The sequence below is a fragment of the Bison bison genome, unplaced genomic scaffold (assembly GCF_000754665.1).
Source record: "Bison bison bison isolate TAMUID 2011002044 unplaced genomic scaffold, Bison_UMD1.0 scf7180017864265, whole genome shotgun sequence".
NCBI classification, from domain to species: Eukaryota; Metazoa; Chordata; class Mammalia; order Artiodactyla; family Bovidae; genus Bison; species Bison bison.
In genome coordinates, this window is record NW_011494837.1 from 466,882 (window position 1) to 486,891 (window position 20,010).

General features: G+C 36.5%; 1 protein-coding gene across 1 annotated transcript in view; it reads right to left on the reverse strand.

Annotated features, from left to right (window-relative positions):
- CRYBG3 (beta-gamma crystallin domain containing 3) overlaps positions 1–20,010 on the reverse strand; it is a 126,749-nt gene that overhangs the window by 46,414 nt on the left and 60,325 nt on the right. Inside the window, exons 5-12 of the mRNA XM_010848382.1 lie at positions 18,657–18,701; positions 18,298–18,413; positions 17,144–17,291; positions 12,276–12,412; positions 10,901–11,015; positions 9,704–9,739; positions 7,201–7,334; positions 3,710–3,836 (exon numbers count right to left, since the gene is read on the reverse strand). Of these exons, the coding sequence (XP_010846684.1) occupies positions 3,710–3,836; positions 7,201–7,334; positions 9,704–9,739; positions 10,901–11,015; positions 12,276–12,412; positions 17,144–17,291; positions 18,298–18,413; positions 18,657–18,701 (858 nt within the window). The remainder of the gene's footprint in view (positions 1–3,709; positions 3,837–7,200; positions 7,335–9,703; positions 9,740–10,900; positions 11,016–12,275; positions 12,413–17,143; positions 17,292–18,297; positions 18,414–18,656; positions 18,702–20,010) is intronic.

Sequence of the window (20,010 nt, forward strand, 5' to 3'; positions counted from 1 at the left end):
ACCAAAAATCAGGAGAGTCTAATGCAGTCTCAGGCACAGTACTCCCCACTGTTAGAATGAGCTAATGAGCAGTTGCTTCAGGACCAAAAATAAGTCTTAAGGATCAATAATTTGATTACTTTAAAATTCCATAAAATCCCTCAGCTCATCAGGTTCTGGAACTCCTGCACGACAACCCCCTGGGTGGGCAGCATAAAACAAGACACCAAGACACCAGGGGAGATCTGATGTGTCCATTAATTTAGGGGATACAACGGTGTCTGCTGCATACCACCTGGTTTTACAGATCTGAAAAGAGGCCCCGAGTCTAAAAATCAGAACAAAAGCAAATCCAAACCTAGGCGAGTATGAAACTGAGGGAAAATAAGCATACCAAGAAATGTATAGAGAGAGCCAAGAATAAAAATTCCTTCTTTAAGCCCTGGAGTCTAAATTACTGCTATATTCCTTCCTCCTGGTCCTTTTCTCTTTATAAAATAATCAACTCCAAGTCACTATATCTGCCTGACTCATTTGGAATTAGAAACACATTGCTGGTCATCCTCTCCAAAGCACTTTGTGACACAGACCACATTATCCCTAAGGGACATGTCCAAGATCTGACCTTTGTAGATCTAGAGTGTTCCATATACTAGAGCCAGGACATTAGAAGACTGCATTATGTTATGCAACTTTTCTACCTTTCATCTGTTTATTTGATATTATTTCAACTTAGATCTCAAAAGCAGTGCTTTACTCTTTCCCAGGTTAGATACCTTTGAGAGTCTATCTGTCTCACATCGGCTCTGCCTGTTAATCCCACTGTCTATGACAACCCTAAGAGCTGTTCACCCTATGTCTAACAATAACTGTATCATATATTTAAAATTTTCAAAGAGGGTAGATTTTATGTTGTGTCTTATCACAAAAAAATTAATAATTATAAAGAGGGTATGAGGAAACTCTGAGAGGAGACAAGTATGTCCAGGGCCTTGATAAGTCTGATGGGTATATACTTATTCCCAAATGCCTCAATTGTATACAATAAATACGTACAGCTTTCTACATGCCAATCATGCTTCAATAAAGTGGTTTTTATAAAGAGAACCTCTACCCAATTCCATGCTATGTCTGAAGAAAATATTTCATCTGAAAACATTTGAGTGAACATAATTTTCAGACTGTTTTAAATTTATGTAAATAATTCTTTACTATACACGTGTATTAGTCTGCAGAGTAACTATATATTTACTGCTACAAATGAAATGTTAATAAGCTATTGGCTGAATGAGATTCCAGATTTCCACTCCTGAAGTGCTTTTTAGTCTAGTCATTCTGTGACAAGGAAAATGGGAAACGTGACACGGGCTCTACAGTAAGACAGAGTCACCCATCGAACTACAGGTCTGCACCTGGGCACAGTGCCTACGCTCTGAGACCCTCAGTTTCTGTATCTGTAATGTGGGAGTCATAAAACTCTCTATCTCATCATTGTTGTGAAGATTAAGTACAAGTATGCATGTAAAGCCATCAGTAAGCACCTGAAGATGTTAGCAATATCATAATGAGGATGATGATATTATCTTTACAAGCTAATCTTAATTTTTTTAACCTAATTTAAAGAGAATAGATTTTCTTTGAAGGAAATTATGTGTATTAAAAACTATGTGTTAACATTTTCAAAAATAGCCAAAACTTCTATTTGCAGCAGTAGTTTAACATGGCAATTTCTGGCAATTTTTCCAATGTATATTCTCATAGACTGTCTATATCAAGTATCTCCTGACTTTTTAGCTATAGTGTTTTTTTCTTTTCACATTTCCTACTATTTGAAGAATTCAACTAGTGAAATCTTGGAGTTCTGCCTGTTTTAGTCGCAGTCACCTTGGAAGATACCATCACATTTTCTGCTGAACATTTCTAGAAGCAAACTTCGGCTCCACTTTTTTTTTTAAATCAGGAGGGAAATTCTTAAAATCATTCAGTACTAGGTGGGAGATGCTCTGAATCATGATGCTTAACTTCCTCAATGCACGTGGTTATCATGAACAAAAAGAGAAAAAGACGCAGGCTTTATCATGTTTTGTCTGGCGTGCCTTTTAGTGCTCAAGGAAGAAGTGGCTAGAGAAAACCCGTGGCCCTTGTACATTAGAATTGTGTACTAAATACCTCAAAAGCTACCTGTCCACTGCTCAGACAACTTAGTACCCAATCTTCAGTTGGCTCTGCTACACTTCTTTTAGGTAGAACTGGTTTTTCAACTCAGTTTTTTATTAACAAGGATCACTGTGGACAAAAAAAAAAGCTCCCTTATTCCCTGTGATTCTTCTCTCCCATTCTGGCTCCTGCTGCCCAACCAAGTGAGGCGTTGCAACAGTGGTGCTTGTGACCCTGACAGATAGAAACTTAGGGGACAGAGCACACAGAGCCCACCTGGACCCAAGGATCACCCTTCACTGCATCATCAATTCTTTCAAAAGGTGGCTTTGGAGGCCATGCCAGATAGTTTAGAGTTTATATGGGTAAAGATTATTTTGGAAATATACTGCAGTGGTATAACTTCTTAACTATGAGAAAACATGGCCCTCTGAACACACTAAAGAAGTCTCCAGAGCTGGTCAGAAAAGTGAGCAACATCTGATAAGCAAGCCCTGATATCCTGCAGAACTCTCTAGCGTCCTTCTATTTCCTCTTCCCTGTGTTTTCCAGTCCTGGAACATTCTAGACCTCCTGCCTCCAGGCTGACCTCCTTTACCTCATGCTAGTTCTTGATACATTCACCAAAAAAATAAAAACCTTTCTAAAATGCTAATCTAATCACACTCACTAGGCCTAAAATTCATTCCTTCTGGTCAAGTCAAGAAAAAAAGTGTTGAACGCCTCAACATGGCATATAAGGCCCTTCATTTTCTGGCTCTGGATTCATCTTCCCAAGCTCTAATATCCTGATTTTACTGCATTTCCAAAACATATCAGTTTCACTTATATGAGGGTTTCTCAACTTCAGCACCAGTAATATTTTAGGCTGATGATTCCTTGCTGCGGAGGTGGTCCAGTGAATTGTAGGGATTGAACAGCCTCCCTGGCCTCTACCCACTAGATGTCTGTAGCCTGACAACCTCCCACCCTCCCAAAGTCATAACAATCCAAAATGTCTCCAGACACTGCCAGATGCCCCCTGCATGAGCTCATCCCCAACACTGGCTCCCATCCTTGCTTTTTAAAATGTTAACCTCTTGCTAAAACACCCGTCTTTCTTCTTCATCCTGTTCCCAAATTTCACTTAGCTAGCTCTCAAACTTGAAATTTCAACTCAGCTGCCCTCTTTTCCTGTCTACTTCAAAAGGGAAGTATTTGACTTTTCTCTGGGTATCCTGAATACTTAGTGTTGAATCCAATCACAGTCAAACAATATCAAACATTTACATAGGTACTACCAACCCTACCACATAGGGAGTCAGTGTCTAGCCATCATATCTCCAGCACCTGACACAATCTATCTAACAGCAGGTGTTCAAAAATGATTATGGAATCAATGGATGAAAAATACAAATATTCTGTAATAATCATGGCAGTTAAGAAAGGCAAGTGATATAAGCCATTCAGTTTAATGGTCTCAGATAGTAGAAACATATTATCATTTTATATTCTACCAGAGGTCATGTCCAATTTTCATGGAAAGCTAAAAAAAAAAAGAAAAAGAAAACTAAGAAAAAGGAAGTTAACTTACAGCTTGTAAGTACCGGAAAGACAAGATGGAACCACTTAATGCCCCAAAGGCATTACTGTCTTCAAAATCTCCTTCTTCGAGCAAGAACTGCTGGCCTTTAAAATGTTCTTTTTCATAGGCAACCCATCTACAAATAGAGGACATACAACTGAGTTATTAGTAAAACTGCAGTCAAGAAGAAAATCGTGATAAAGCACCCAGTTGCACATCACCATCTCTTAAAAAAGCAATACATTTATTTTGCTAGCATTTACAGAGACAAATGAATGGTGTAAACTTCATGGATCAATAATTTTTATAGTTTGGAGGCTTTTCCCAACAAAAGGTTAGCTGTTACAGGATTGCAACACCGGAACACATTAAATGTTTGTGGCCTGACCCTATACCACCATCACAGCGTGGTCGGAGAATAGCCTGCCAAGGAAAAAATAATGGAAAGCACAGACAATGAAAAAATACTGCAAATCCACAATAAGATTCAAAGACAATCAGTCTTATTTTTCTGATTAAGCCCTGCTGGAATCACAGAATGATCACTATATTAAACATGTATTTAGGGTTTAACTCGAAGGAACCTGTCATCAGCTTTGGATCAGAAACACCCTCCTGTAGGAGGGTTTAGCAAGGAGAAACTGGGAAATGTGACTGGGCTGATATTAGCCCTGGTGGTCTAAATATATACAAAGACTTCTGTAAATATTTACAGGTAGGAAATGTTGCTCCCACCATTTTATCAGTGGTGATAATGGAAACAGGAAGCACCATGGCAGACTTTCCAAGGACAGAGGTTTCTTGACTTCTAATTTAAAATTATCAGTACCGAACACTGATAAACACTGTTACTCACTAGTTCTTCAGGAAACTTACCTTAATCTGCAGTAACCCACAGTAGCTAAAGCAGCGTGGGCATAGATAAAACACACGCTGCCCTGCTTAAATCTGCCCTTAGCTGGCACTGTGTAACTAGAGTGGGACCCGCTCCAATGGGGCAGATTCCAAGAGTGACTATTGGGCGCTCCTGGGTTGGGGACTTCTGAATTCTAGAGATTGTCAAAATGAAGCCGGGCAGGGCTAACTACATTCTTTTGGGAAGATACAAAAAGTATTCCTAGGAACTGTTTTCCTAGGATACGGAGTAACAGTAGCCACTCAGTACTCTTGAACCCGTATCTAATTTCTGTAGGTGTGCCTACGGTAGGGAAAAGGGTAAGGGTGTATGTGAGTTAGAATAAACATTTTATATATATTAGCATATTTGTAATACATAAAGAAACTACTATTATTGTATTCTTAAACTACTATGTGAAAATAAATTTTACAAGAGAACTTTCAAATTCTAAGTTTATATAAATGGGACTATTCAAAACATGCTTTTAATATACCTGAATGGGAAAAACATACAGAAGACCTAATATTAAAGGAGAAATCAGTAAAGTATGACAGTTCAAAAATCTGCACAGCCTTTCTCAATAGATTAAGTTTTAATTAAGATTAAATTTACATATATCTGGGATATTTAAAAATAGATGTTATCTGAGAAAAATTAAGACACATCAACCTCATTTTCTCTAGACTCCTTAAGACAGAGGTGAGGAAGAGTTCCTATTATTTACAGATAAAGTTCAAGAGTTAAAAGTGAAAAATAATGAAATAGTGAAGCAGCAAAAAAAAAAAAAGTAGAATTAGTGAAAAAAATAAAAGTCACCTGTTTATCTTTATATTGGACATCACATTTTTCTCCTGCAGGTGTTATATAAAAAATGAAAGTGTGTATAATATTTTACTAGCCATAATATTTTGAGATTTTATAAAATAATCACAAATACACTTAGAAAATAATGCAAATCAAAATCTAGTTCATGATAAAAATCACTCAGATCTTAAAGGAAAGAAAAGAAAAATATTTTATTACAGGACTAATAAGAAGCACACATGTCCACGGATCAGAGAACACTACGACTACATACAACACAATAAAAATTTATCCAAAACAGATTTGTTTTTAAAGCCTCTGATAAATTTTTTAAATTCACAGGTGAGGAACTGGATAATAACTAATATGTCAGACTCAGACAGGCTGGGGCCTGGGACCCTTTGCTGCAGTGCTGCAATGCTTACACGTGAATAAACCTCTCCTGGAGGAACAAAGTACCAAGAAACTACGGGACTACAAATCACTGTGTTCATGTACAGTTGGGGCAAATTCGGGACAAAAGACACAAAGAGACTGAAAACAAGAAAGAAAAAGCAGGGGGTGAGGAGTGAAAGCGGAGAACTGTGCATGCCCTCTGCAGATGATACCACCTAAGGGGTGGGCAAACCACTAAGCCGTCAATTCCTGGACAACCCCTACCCTCACTCCATATAAGGAACAAGCTCGCCTCTACCTCAGGGAACAAGCAAGCAGGGGAATCCTGCTGTTTGTTCTTGATCCCCTCTGCTGCAACAGGAGCCTTAATAAAGCCTTGCCTGAATTTCCAGTCTGGTCTCTGATCAATTCCTATTGATTAAGGAGGTCAAGAACCTTGATCAGTAACAAGACCATTTACAGATATGACCTACATATCCAATGCATTGCATGGTACATTTCCGTTTTGGTTAGTATATCCATTACTTGATCTAGTGTCAGAAACTGAAAAGACTAAGACTAACTGAAAATACAGACCCTTGAGTAATCTTAAACAAGTCATTTAACTTCTTTGAATGAAATATTTGAGCAGCATCTTTTGCTAGAATACAAGGACCAAGTTATATGATGTACTGCAAGTAAGAGATATTGATGCTTAAATTAAAATAAACCAACATTTCAAATATTAATAGTTCAACCTATCAACAGAGAGATTAACATGTTGTCTGAAGGAATTCTAGCCCTGAGTTGACCATGGCAATTAAGTTATGAGGAAAGCTTCTTTTCTATGGTTTTACCTGTGAGGATACAAATACAAAGTTTCACCCCAGTCCAGTAACTGCTGATTCAGAGTGGGGTAGAGGTGCATTGGTTACGCTTGGATTGGTTCTTAGGGAGCTTTCTTAAAAACAGTGCAGGACCAGAAGGTAACCAATGTCAAGAACCCTTGATTTTGTAAACGCACAACCCAGGCTACCTCTTTAATGAGAGAGGACTCACTGCCAAGACCCTTAGCACCAAAAGTCAACTGAGGTAAAACAGAGTGAAAATTGGGACTCTCATGCATGTGCATAATCTATTGAGAAATAATCTTGTCTTGCAATTCTTATCTTCTATACTGTGCTTACAAATACTAAGTGCTGAAGTTTTAGAAACTGTTCCCTTCATTTAATCTATCTCAAAATCTCTAATACTAATAAGAGTTCACAGAAAGCTGTCAGTAATAGGTTTTATTTCCCACATTTCAGAAGGGATGTATATTTTTAGATTAAGGTAGGTTGTTTTTGCTCTGCTCAGCACATTTTGTGTGCTGATCTTCAAAACTAGACAAGGGAATTGCATATGGAAAATATATAATACTCACACTCCACCGATGACACGGATTGATCCAATTCCATGAAAATCTACATCATTTTTTAAAAAATTAGGGACAGAATCTATGTGTTCACTGAACTCTTTGGCCTGTCCATGGAAGTGAGGTTTGTCATAAATAATAACCTGAAAAATATGAAAAAAACCACTTAGCATGCTCATATTTTAGAATAGATACATACTGATCTATATGACACTGAGGGCCACAATCTGAATGAAGGACTACTGTTCATTTTCTTCCTTTATACTCAAAATATAGAATACTGTCCAATATTCACAAGGAATATGTGAGTCTTTATCCATTACAAAGATTAAATATCTTGATAATGTTTCTCTTATATCAAAATACTCAAATATAATTACATGTTCTATTTACCCAAATCCTAGGTCCACTGCAAAGAGTAAACTGTCTTGAACTATCTATGTTTTTTTCTCTGTTCAATATTTGATACAGACCTGCCTTATATTTACTGAATTTCCTCTATTAAGAAACCAAAATTCTCTTGAGTTTGAGAAAACTTGCTATTTCTTACAACATTGCTTGTATGGTCACTACTAATCACTGAGAAGAATTACACATGCATATACTTGAATTTAAATAAAAAACTTCCTAAAAGTTAGAAATGATTGAAAAAAATTTGGTATTCTTATTGGATATTTGGTTCAAATGGAGGAGGGAATGCAGTAGGACACAGATGCCTAGCATTTTGTTTACTTCAAACTTGGATTGGTACAAGTACTTCCCTTCTATTTTTTAAATTTTATTTCCCCAGCATAAGCTGCCCTTGGGGTTCAGGGAAGCGATGACAGTAATAGCACTCATCTACCCACACTTTATCACCTGGTCCTATTTATGGCTGATGGCATAATTTGTATACAATTGGTGAATAAAATCCCATGCTTAGACACACTGAACCAACAAGTTATAGCTTCTTTATTTAAAAAGAAAAAGAAAAACAACAACAACACTGAGAACATTACACAGACTGAAAAAAAAAAATCTAGTACTGCTTCTGCTGTTTTCTACATACTAAATTTTCAGAGTGCTGTATTGGAAGTGATGAAGTATTATTTGGGTTTAATACACGCTACATATGTTGAACACATTGAAACTAAGTAAGAAGCAATAATTCTTTGATGAGTAAGTCACAAGCCAACATCTAACAACTTAAAAATTGTGACTGTCTAGGATAACCATTCCATTCACATGCCTCAGACTGCAACTGTCCACAGAAGAGCCAGCCCAAAGTTCTGATGCAGCAGACAGAGAGACTGAGACAAGTCACTCAGGGAGTGTCACAACCAGTTCTGCACTTATTAGGTCACTAGTTCAAAACCTTGGCTGCATGTCAAGAGTCACCTAGGGAGCTCTGAAAAATTTTAACCACACCCCAGGCCAAATAAGTATCTTTTTCAATGGAACCCAGGCATAAGCATTTTTTTAGAACTCACATATGTATGATTCCAACATACAGTGAAATTGTATTAGATTCATTCAGATACTAAGTTTAAAAAAAAATTCCATCTATGTGATTGGGAGAATGGTAGTCAATTCCACAAATTAGGAAGCCCAGATATGGGAAAGCTGGGGGAATTATGCCTTGGTTTGGAGAGGAGGATGGATGAATCCCTGTGTCCCTGCCTGCCTCTGAAATAGTGTACTCTAATTAAACAGAGGTCTGTTTGCATCTTTCATCACTACACTGATTTTCTCCCTATCTCTCTTTACAGGCATTCTACAATTCCATTTCTTTTTCTTTTCCAAAACGTACTTAATTCTGGCATTACTACCACCCCGGTTTTTGGTGCCTCTGCTGTTCCCTTCAGATACTCATAGTTTCAAGCTGACATCACCTGATAGAAGCTGCTTGCATCTCCTCCTGATCATCCTTGATCTCCATCCTGAGCATCACTCCCGAATGCCTGCTGGGTATTTCCACTTGAAAGTCTAGCTATCACCTCAACCCTTGGCCCCCGATAAAATAAGTATCAAACCTATCATCTTTCCAGCCTGTAGGTGCTTACTGGGTCTGACTGGGTTGTCAGAACAGACCTCCACTTTTCTGTACTGAGCCCTCTCGTCATTTGAGCGTGGGCCCTCAGCCACCTCTTTGTGTAGTCACTGCCCACAAACCCAAGATACATTACCTAGATATTGCCAGCATACATTCAGGTAATCACAATTTAACTGTAGTAGTCCCAAATAGTTAAGGGGCTTCCCAGGTGGTGCTAGTGATAAAGAACTCGCCTGCCAATGCAGGAGATACAAGACATGTGGGTTCAATCCCTGGGTCAGGAAGATCCCCTGGAGAAGGAAATGACAACCCACTGTAGTATTCTTGCCTGGAAAATCCCGTGGACAGAGGAGCTTCATGGGCTACAGTCCATGAGGCTGCAGAGTTGGACATGACTGAAGCGACTTACCACACACACAAATAGTTAAAGATTTATTATCAAACTTTTTAGCCTGCTACCAAAGTCTGTTCAAGACTCACCTTTAAGTTCATAGGCATTTCCACTTTCAGTCCACCCTTAAGATGACAAAAAATTTTAATATTAGATATATTCATATTTAAAATGTAACTAACCACAAGTAACTAAGTAATGTATGTATGTATGTAGGTTATATAAAAACTTGATTGGTGAAGATTACATACCAAATTTAAGTTGTGGTATTTAAAAATTTTAAGTATAGAACTCTACAGTAGTCAAAATCAAGTCAGACTACTCTATATCAATGTAAATGGGGTAAACAAATCTTGGAAAGATACTTTCCAGAGTACAACCACTACAAGGAAGGAAACCAAGCTTTAGTGCTTAAGTACATGTGACCAATCAAAGATTTAATCCCACAGCAGAGCATCTCAAGAAGAAGAGTGGAGTTGTTAGTAGACTGAAAACTTTGATTTGGCAGGGTACATTTCTAAACGACTTAATACTCAATTTCTTCTCTACAAAGGCTTGGGCTTTCTGTGTTAGAGCATTTCATCTTCCAAGTCCTATCACACTTGCTGTCTTGGTGACCACATGGAGATAAGAGCATAAAAGGTAACCCACTCCTCACAAAAGCTCTCGTGTATTAATTTCTTCGTTTCCAGTGCCACGCCACATTGTAATACTCCTTAAAATTTGTTTTTTCTGGTTTTTAGTATTTTTTTAAGGCACAGCACAAAAACGGTTTGTCACATAGCCACTATTTAATTGAACAATTTGCCCCTCAAATAAAAATATTTGCAACAAAATAAATCATTAATACAAACATTTATTACTTTTAAGAAAGTAACCATTCACAGATCTACCCATTTATTATTAATGCTGAACTTATCATTCATTATGGCAATGGAAGAGTATAATATACAACAAGCAATTTTCTAATAAGCATCAAAAAAACAAATTTAGAATTTTTTAAAGTCAGAGTATTACCTTATAAGGAAACTGCATGAATTGTGATAAATACAGTACAAAGTAAATTCAAACATCTAGAAAAACATTAAAATGGAAATGTTTCTAGAAAACATTACAATATTTTCAAAAAGTCTGAAAGAAACAAAACAACAATGTATGAATAGTTTGCCCATTCTGTAGCAGACATATACATGTCTCAAGACTGAGATGCATGACCAATCATCAGAGCTATCTTATTTTTGAATTCATGGATACTTGGGAAAATGTTTCATTTTATATCTGCTTACCATTTGAAGTGGATGCAATGATTTAATTTCTGCTGCAGAAATCTCAAAGAGTCCATGGTCTTCCTCCAAAACTATAGCTTGCCCCTTGAAATTAATATCTGGGTAGGCAAGCCAACTAAATAAGAAATGAATGGTTGGTTAAAGTATAATAGGAATACTTTAATCTGGCTCTGTAAGAGTCAAAAGCTAAAAAAAAAAAAAAGCTACAAAAAGAAGAAGAAATCTCTGTCACAGAATTACATTAGTAAAACACATTCAAAGTGACACTGCTAGACAACATATAACAATGAATTAACATGTTATTAACTACTTACATTCAGACACTATTCTGGTTTATTATATGTTTTCCAAGCACTGGCATCACTTTCCTATTATATGTTTTCCAATATTTAAAAGCTGTGAAACCTTTAATGCAATTAGGATATAATTGAAAAATAAAAATCATCCCACTATGTTTCTGTTTTAAACTTGGGCAATCAGAGGCAGGGATTCCACTATGCATTCTACACCCTTGACCCATAGTTTCAGAATCAGGATCAGTTCTTGGTTTCCCTCAGGAAGAGTATTTGAAATAAGATTCCTAAAAGAACCATCCAGAAACCAGCTAAACTTGATAATTACAGACAGTTCTCAGGTCTGTGTTAATTACTAGGTCTGCCCAACAGTTCTAACATGTGGGAGAGATGAAGGGAGATGTCCAACAGTGACCCCTAAATTCAACACCAGCCATTATCAGAGCAGATGAAAATGGAGGAAGAGGGAAGAAGGATCCACATTGAACCAGAAATCACAAAACTTATGACTCAAGTCAATCTGGGACTGAATTAGCACTGAACTCAGACCCACAGTCCTGAAGATACCTTCGGAATTAGAAAGACCTGGTATCAAATCCATGCTTACCAGCTGGCAGCTTAGGACAAGCCACATAATTTCTTCATTTGTGACAGGAGAGTAGCTCTACCTATCTTCCAGGAATAGAAGAGTAATAAACACTGGTACTATAAAGGCCCTCTGTAACTACCAGCACTGAGACAGACACTTTGCAGATAGCTCAGGCTCCAGAGTTTTAGGTCAGGGATACATATTTATTTCTCAGTCCCACAGTCTGCTGGGTGAAAAGACAATGGATTCACCTGTCAAAAATGGTGTCTGGGAACCTGTATCTGTTTCTGTGAGTCATCTATCAAAAACTTAACTGGATCTGAAAAAAAGACGGAATCTGTTTTAAAATATTTGAAAAAGTCTTTCTTAGGTCTCCAGAAGTATACACAGCAAAATTAACACTTCAGAAATGGGTAGGTCACCAACTGAAATATGACACAAAGTTAACTTTGGTAGCCATCAATCACCATAGTGAAGAGAAGCAGATACATACACGCCTGACTTCACGGTGAAGGACACAGATTTGGGGATATTCAGCTCTTCCAAATTGGGGACTGCTCGCTGGATGTAGATAGGGCAACATGCCGGGTCAGACTGTGGGCAAAGCTCTATCTCTGGAATACTGCAATCCTGGAAAGAATAATAAAAAAAAGTTGACTTTGAAGTATCTAGAGACACACACTGCAGAATCCTCAATATCCTGGATATGCAGTTAAAATTTTTCTCACTGTTCAGCTGAATTTTTAACCAATAACAGCATAAAGGAGACAGTGTTTCTTCTTACCAGTCTGTTAAACTGATTTTTCTAAGAAGTTACATTGACAACATGAAAATTATATGAATATTATTGATTGAAAAACATTACCCTGATTCTTTCTGCTTTGTTTTTAAAAGTCCTGCTCCATTAAGCAATGTTCAAAGTTACCAATATATGAGTGCCAAGAGTTTGTAAGCCTTCCTTCTCAGAAGCATAACAAAGCCATAGGGAGGAAGGGAGTTAAATAAAAGCTGATCTCATGGGGAGCATAAAAAATAAATAACAGAGAGGCACTACTCTCTCAGCGGGTTATCTAAATTACAGTGACAAAAGAAGTAGGAATTAGAGGTGAGGGTAAAGGAAATCTGTTTTCTTACTTGTGGTATTTATTTTCTATAGTATGAGTTGGTTTGAAGAAGAAAGACATTATGAAATTTGATCCTATACTTCATCACACATCCACTGTCACCATGTCCTGTCAAACTTTTCTTTAAAATTGCCACTGTCAAGGTCTTTCATCAAGGCCAAGACTTTGACTACGGGCCTAGACCATCAATCCAGTAAGCTTACTCTTTATACAGCTGGGCATGTGGGAAAACCACATCCCTCATCATACTCCTTGACTTGAGACCCAAGCAATTTATATTCATATTTTGGTTTTCCTTTTAAAATACAGCAACGACCCACAACTAACTAACTCACAATAATGTACAACTACACTACCTACCTACAACTCTTCAGTCTTACTGGTGTCCATGCTATCTCTGCACCTGGCCTCTCTAAGCTTTGTAAACATTTCCCTTATTCTAACTGAAGACATAATTTTCTGTATCCTTACTTATGAAAATCTTTTTAAAAAAAATACTATTGGAATATAATTGATTTACAGTCTTATGTTAGTTTTAGGTACATAGCATACCAATTCAGTTATATATATATTTATTCTTTTTAAGATTCTTTTCCCATGCAGATCATTACAGAATATTAAGAAGAGTTCCCTGTACAATCCAGTAGGTCTTTGTTGATTATCTATTTTATATATAATAGTGTGTATATGTTAATCCCAAGCTCCAGTTTATCCCTTCCTGCCATGTTTCCCCATTGGTAATCATTAAGCTTGTTTTCAATAATTAGTTCTAACTCAAAAAAGACCATATCAAAACCACAATTATTTTTGCCTTCTATGAAACTACAATCGTGCTGTCTAATCTATCTCAATAATCCTGAGTGTTTCATTATATGACTCAAGTTTCAGCAGCATAATTCTCATCTAGGACATTGTGGTATTCAAATGGCTCTGCTTTAATGAAATAGGTAAATGCAATAAACTATTAGAGGTGACATTTATTAGACTGAACAATTATATTTATTATTATAATCTGTTTTGCAGTTGCAAAATGGTATCTAATTTTTTAATCTTTTTTCCAAACTGAGTTCTATTATTAATCATTATTAACCATTCTGATTAGTGTGTAAACTAATACATCTTGTTTTCAGAAAGTTCTAAAACACAATACAGTAGGAAGCTATAACCTAAAATATCCTTTAAAGTATAAAAAGTTTATTTCCGTCTAAAGTTTCATTTTAAAAAATGGCCATAAATGTCCAGAAGAGTCACCTGTCAATCTTCAAGTCTCTTTTGTTTGCTATTAAAAATAGAGTTCTAGTAACATTATTTAAAATGTTCCCCCAGGGATCTGAGGTACAGTAACAGAATACATAACTAAGTGTCTCACACAAATAAGTTTCCTCTGCATTGTGTTATACAAACAATGTTTGGGTGGTGTATTTTAAAAGGGAAAAAGCTAAGAGGCATTTGAGTCTACATCACACAGGGAAACAGTATAATGGAAAAGAGGTAATGATGGCTAAAAAATTGAAAATATAAACAAGATCGCTTACATTCTCAACTATTGTACTAGAGGACTGATTTTTTTTCTCTAGTTGGCTGAAAAAGATTTCACTAATAAGTTCTATTTTCTCCATGGTTGGCTATTCACAGAAGTAATGTCTTTTGCAAGATTTGTGTAATTCTTGATGGACAAAGGGAGTAAACAACTAGCCTTACAGGAACATAGCAACAAGAAACACTTTGTACTCTTAGTAAAGAAAAGTTTATATGGTTTCCTCCCAGACTTTTCTAGTCATGATATACTTTCTAAATACATCTTGGTGAACTCTATAAGCTCAGACTATTAAAGCAACCAGTAAGAATGGAGACAAAGCTATGGGAGGGACACAGGGTAGGAATGAACTACATAAATAGTAAAAAAAACAAAACAAAACAAACCTCCAAAAACCAAAAACCCAAGAAACTATTTGCCTCTGCCTTACATGAAATACCTTCAGTCCCTGATCTAACAACGGCTCTCTTGCACCTCAGCTCATTAATAAGGGCAAACCTAATTAATTCCTGAAAGAAGGAAATGTCACTCCTTAAAAAAAAATATATATATATATAATAAATTATATATATTAAATGCATAGTAAACAGAGAAATGTGCAGGATTCACTTTTTCTATTTGAGAAAAAAAGCACTTGACTCAAGTCTCACTGCACTGTTACTCCACCTCCAATTACTTCCGCCAGGGGCAAAGATGACCCTTGGGCAGAATCTACAATTGCAGGTGACTGACAGTATCTTCTGTTACTTGCTCCATTTACAGCAAAGTGAAGATATCATGAAAGTATTGTCTTTAAAGGACAGTCTTTAAAGCTTTGACTACTTAAGATGAGAGCCACTAAAAGATGGTGAAACAGATAAAGCTGCTGTGGGCCTAGGTGAATTCGGAATGGCTGCCATGAAAATGAAGCTAAAAAAAAAAAAAAAAAGAAAATGAAGCTATCAACAGGCCGAAATGTGACAAGTTTACAAAAAGGAAGCATTTTAATGCCTGATTCTTACTTTGTAAAATATTTAGAACAATGCTAATGCCTTTTCTATTCAACGTTCAATAGTTTTATTTTCCTTCCTCACTTAAAGTTGCTAGCAAGTTCAAGTCAAGTGGGCACTAACACAGCAATTAAAAAAAAAAAGACTCTATGAACAAACAATGGAAGAAGGAAAAAATGTAAGCATGACTTATTCTTTCTTATAATGCATCCAAAGCAAATGGCGGATGTGCAAATACCCATTTAAATACCCATGCTCAACAGATTGAATTTTTTGTTTGATTTTATTGTTTGATTTGGGATGAGGGTGTGAAGTTTGCTGCTTACAATACCTTATTCATCTTTTTTTTTTCTCCTCACTAGGCCTGGCATGGTGCCTGACATTCACAAGGCAGACACAAAACCACATGCTATTAAATTTTAGAAGATTCCAACTACAAAGTGATTACCTGCTTCAAGGAATTTCTTGTGAGTTAGCTAATGAAGTGAGCACTCAAATGCTGCCTGATGAGCTGAAATGCTTGTGATTAAATTTTTCGATGAAAACGCACACTGCCCTCTATCCTATAGCCATCAATCTCCCCGCACTATCAACGTCTGCCTCAGTGACACAAGTGGCTCTGCTAGGGACTCCCTCACACCTCCCGTGCTGCCAAACTCCTGTCTGCTCTCTCAAGACGCCAACCAGGTGCTGCCTGCTCCAGGAGAGATGCGTCTTCTTCGTGCCTGTGTGGGCCCTGCACTGCATGTCTCACATCACACAGGCATGAGATTCAGCTGTCCCTGTCCTGGACTCTAAGCAATCTGAAGGAAGACACCGTATGGAACTTGTGTTTCTATTCCCAGTGCCTACAACAGCATTCGGTCCAAGAGCAGACACAAATATTTTTTAGACTTAACAGGCTTAACAGTTTTGCAGAAAGTATTAATTCATGCAGACACCCCTTTATGATACTGAGTTTTTCTGTATGCTGTCTGCAACTATCAAGGGTTTTAACAACATTGATCCAAATCATGATAGGGTCCACGTCAAAGTAGACATTTTTAGACATATATAAATAGACTTTCTGTAATTTGAAAAATATATATGTTCATGACTGTCACAGGAGTAACTGCACTGAATCATGTACTACATTGCTGCTGAAGGAACCCTTAAAATACATGGGACAATTCTGTCCTTATCACTTACTCACTTCTCTAAACCATCAAGGCACTTCCCACAGTATGTATTATTATATGAGGAAGGCAAGGTCTTCCACATCTTAGTATTAATAAACAGAAAATTAAAAAGCAACATTTTCCCCTTCCTTTCCCCAACCTACCTTCTATAAATTTCTTCTAATGCTCATCTATCTCCCCTTCTCTTGTAAACACCACACACACCCACATATACACACCCACAAACCTCCACTAGAAGAACATATTTGGAAATATCCTAAAGATGTCTGGGTGGTATATTCCAACTACTATTAAAAATACATATATATTACAACATGTAACATTTTATGTGCCATATTACATGTAACATTTAAAATTTTCATCAACTTAATACTTTATGCATATCTAGTAAAAAATTATCACTATGATAATGAAGATTAACAAAATTACCACAATTATGATTAATAGCAACTATTTCTAAGCAGTGCTGGGCCAAAGTACAGCTTTACTACATGACAAATGACACAAAATTTAAAAATCAACTGTTCTGTTACCTTTAAGACACGTTTGATAGAGCCCAACACAAAGTTTCTTTGTGGATGCTTTCTGTTCTGAAGAAGCCAGTCACGATTTAACACCTTTTCTCCTTCCTCCAGAACACATTTCTGACCTTGGAAATGTGGTTTCTCATATAAAATCCAGCTGAACAAATATAAAAAAGCATGATCAATTATAATTAATCTTCTAAGAAATGAGACATAAAACAAATATGAGAGTTATAAGTCACAGACTACATCGTCTATTCAAATTTAAAAATCTGGGCTATTTTCTACTACTAGCATATAAACCTATTTTGAAACAATGATGTACGCTAAGCAAAGAGTCTAAGAAAGAATATAAGTGCACACAACTTACAGTGCTTCCTAAACACAGCACCACAATCTATGCTTGGGCCTATGTTTACGTTTACATACATTTTATAGATGTTATACACACATTTACATTAAAAACAATAGCTTAAAAATTCCAAATTCCACTTCTACCCTAATTTTCCTGTTGCTGGATAATAAAGCATGTGGGTCTCATTTTATTATTTGAAAACACACTAGATCACACTGCTTATAACCTGAATACTGACCAGTGGGTAACCCAAACACCGGACAAAGAAATTCTGGTCCCCGTATGTCCATGAGACATGGTCCATAATAACAAACGAGATTTTCCAGCATTTTGGCAACCCACTCCAGTACTCTTGTCTGGAAAATCCCATGGACAGAGGAGCCTGGTAGGCTGCAGTCCATGGGGTCACAAAGAGTCGGACACGACTGAGCGACTTCACTTTCACTTTACGCCATACAAAGAATCCTTCACTTGTCGCTTATGTCAGTGATACAAATGACTTTAAGCACGTGGCCTTCACATTCCTTACCATCCCACAAATTGTGAACTCATTTTCAAAGCTATGTCTCATTCAACTGAAGCATTCAACTTGTCAAATCTATCCTGCTAATCATGAAGTTATGAAATAACTGCAGGCTATAAATACTAAAAACAACCTATATTTTCTAATTAAGTTATAAAACTCTAATGATGTTTCAAAAAATTATCTGGAGAGAAATGGATGCAACCTTAATACAAGAAAAACATACAGCATAAGCAGCAAGAAAACAACTTATGGGGAAATATAAAATTTTAAGAGATCTCTTACCAGCCCCTTACAACTTTTATCAGTACCCCATTCGGATAAGACCAAGATGTAGCATCAGGAATATTACAGTAGATCTCTTGTTTATATTTTCTTCTATGGAGATCATAGATAACCATCTGCAACATATAGTAAGCAGGCATAATAACTAATTTTAAGAATGCATTTAAAATTCTAAAATGTCCTAGAATACAGAAAATAAAATATCCTAAATACAAAAAAGTAAATACCACTTTAGATGCTAAATTCCTGAATGAAATAACCATTTACTAAGTCAGTTAAAAGTTTCTACCTTAAACTCCCCAAACCTAAACATAATCTTACTTCTTTTATTTTAGCCTATCTAAGAAACTTATGCTTACCTTTCCAGGTCTTGGGTTACATTTCAGAGTTTGTTTGTCAACATTCTGAAATAATAAAAGTGGAAGAAGTGAGCCATAAGAAACAAACATAAAGATAGTTCACTTTCTTAGCAGTCACAAATCCAATTTATTGCATATTTGTTTAGTGATCATCATTACAAGGTGAACTTCTAGGTATTACAAGGATTAAAAAAAGTAAGTACAAAGGAAAATAAAGCTGTGTCTCTGTCCTCAAGAAGCTTACAGTTTGGAAAGGAGAAAAGACGATCACATTTCCATGACTCTTCTGGTGAGAGATTAGGTTAAACCCTCAGGTACAAAACAATCAAAATGTCAAGTTAAGGAAGTCAAGAGAAATGGCATCAGCATGGAGGTGAGGTGATGGCAGACAGAGGTTCCCAGGAGGCTTGTGTGAGGAAGTGGTATCTAGAAGACCTTGAAAAACAGGATTTCAGTAAGTGAAACAATGTGGCAGGCTGGTGCAGGAGTAGTAAAGAAAAAAACTTCCAGGAAGAGAACATCTTGAGACAAAGTATAGACATCTTAGAGGGTGTGTAACCAGAGCACAAAGTGAGGAGGCTGAACAAACAAAACTTGGGGACCTTGCAACAGAGAGTGAAGAGCTTGCACTTGACTTAATAGGCAACAGGAATAATTAAAGAAACATTTCTGCAAAGCCCAGCCTTTCTTTTAAAAGGACCTTGCCTTACAAGCAACTGGCTGGTATTCAAGTATTAGCACTTGCTACTAAGGGTATTCAAGTAAAGATATAGCCCTTGGGAATTCTAAAGGAAGTTCCATGATCTTGGGAATGTCAGAAAGAAATGTCCCAGGTTCAGTGAATATTCTGTAGTAAACATTCAAATATTTCTAAGTTGAATAAAAGTGTAACTGAATTTCAAGACATTTTCCAGCTATAATGTTTTCATCTCCTTTTTCTCAAATTAGTCTGCTCATTGCCCTGCTAAGTACGAACAAAAACAAGACCAAGTACAGTGAGACTGTTGTCAGGCAAACACTTGAAATATTTTAAATATTTAAAATATTTTTAAATATTGCAGAATCTTTTCATGAGACACATTAGTTCAGTGGAAAGTGACAATCCTTCTACATTCAATACCTTGAGAAATTCAAAACGTTGTCACAATTTAGTTTGAAGACTAGAAGTCAGCAAAGAACTGAGATTATAACTTGCTTCTCTCTTATGCCTTTTAAATTCTGATGAAGCAATTTTGTTTTCTCAAACATAACAGTCCAACTAAAATACATGAGGTATGATACACTTCAACTAACGAACAAAGTAATCTCTGGTATTTTTTTAAACAATCTTTATACAACCTCAAAACACTGATTT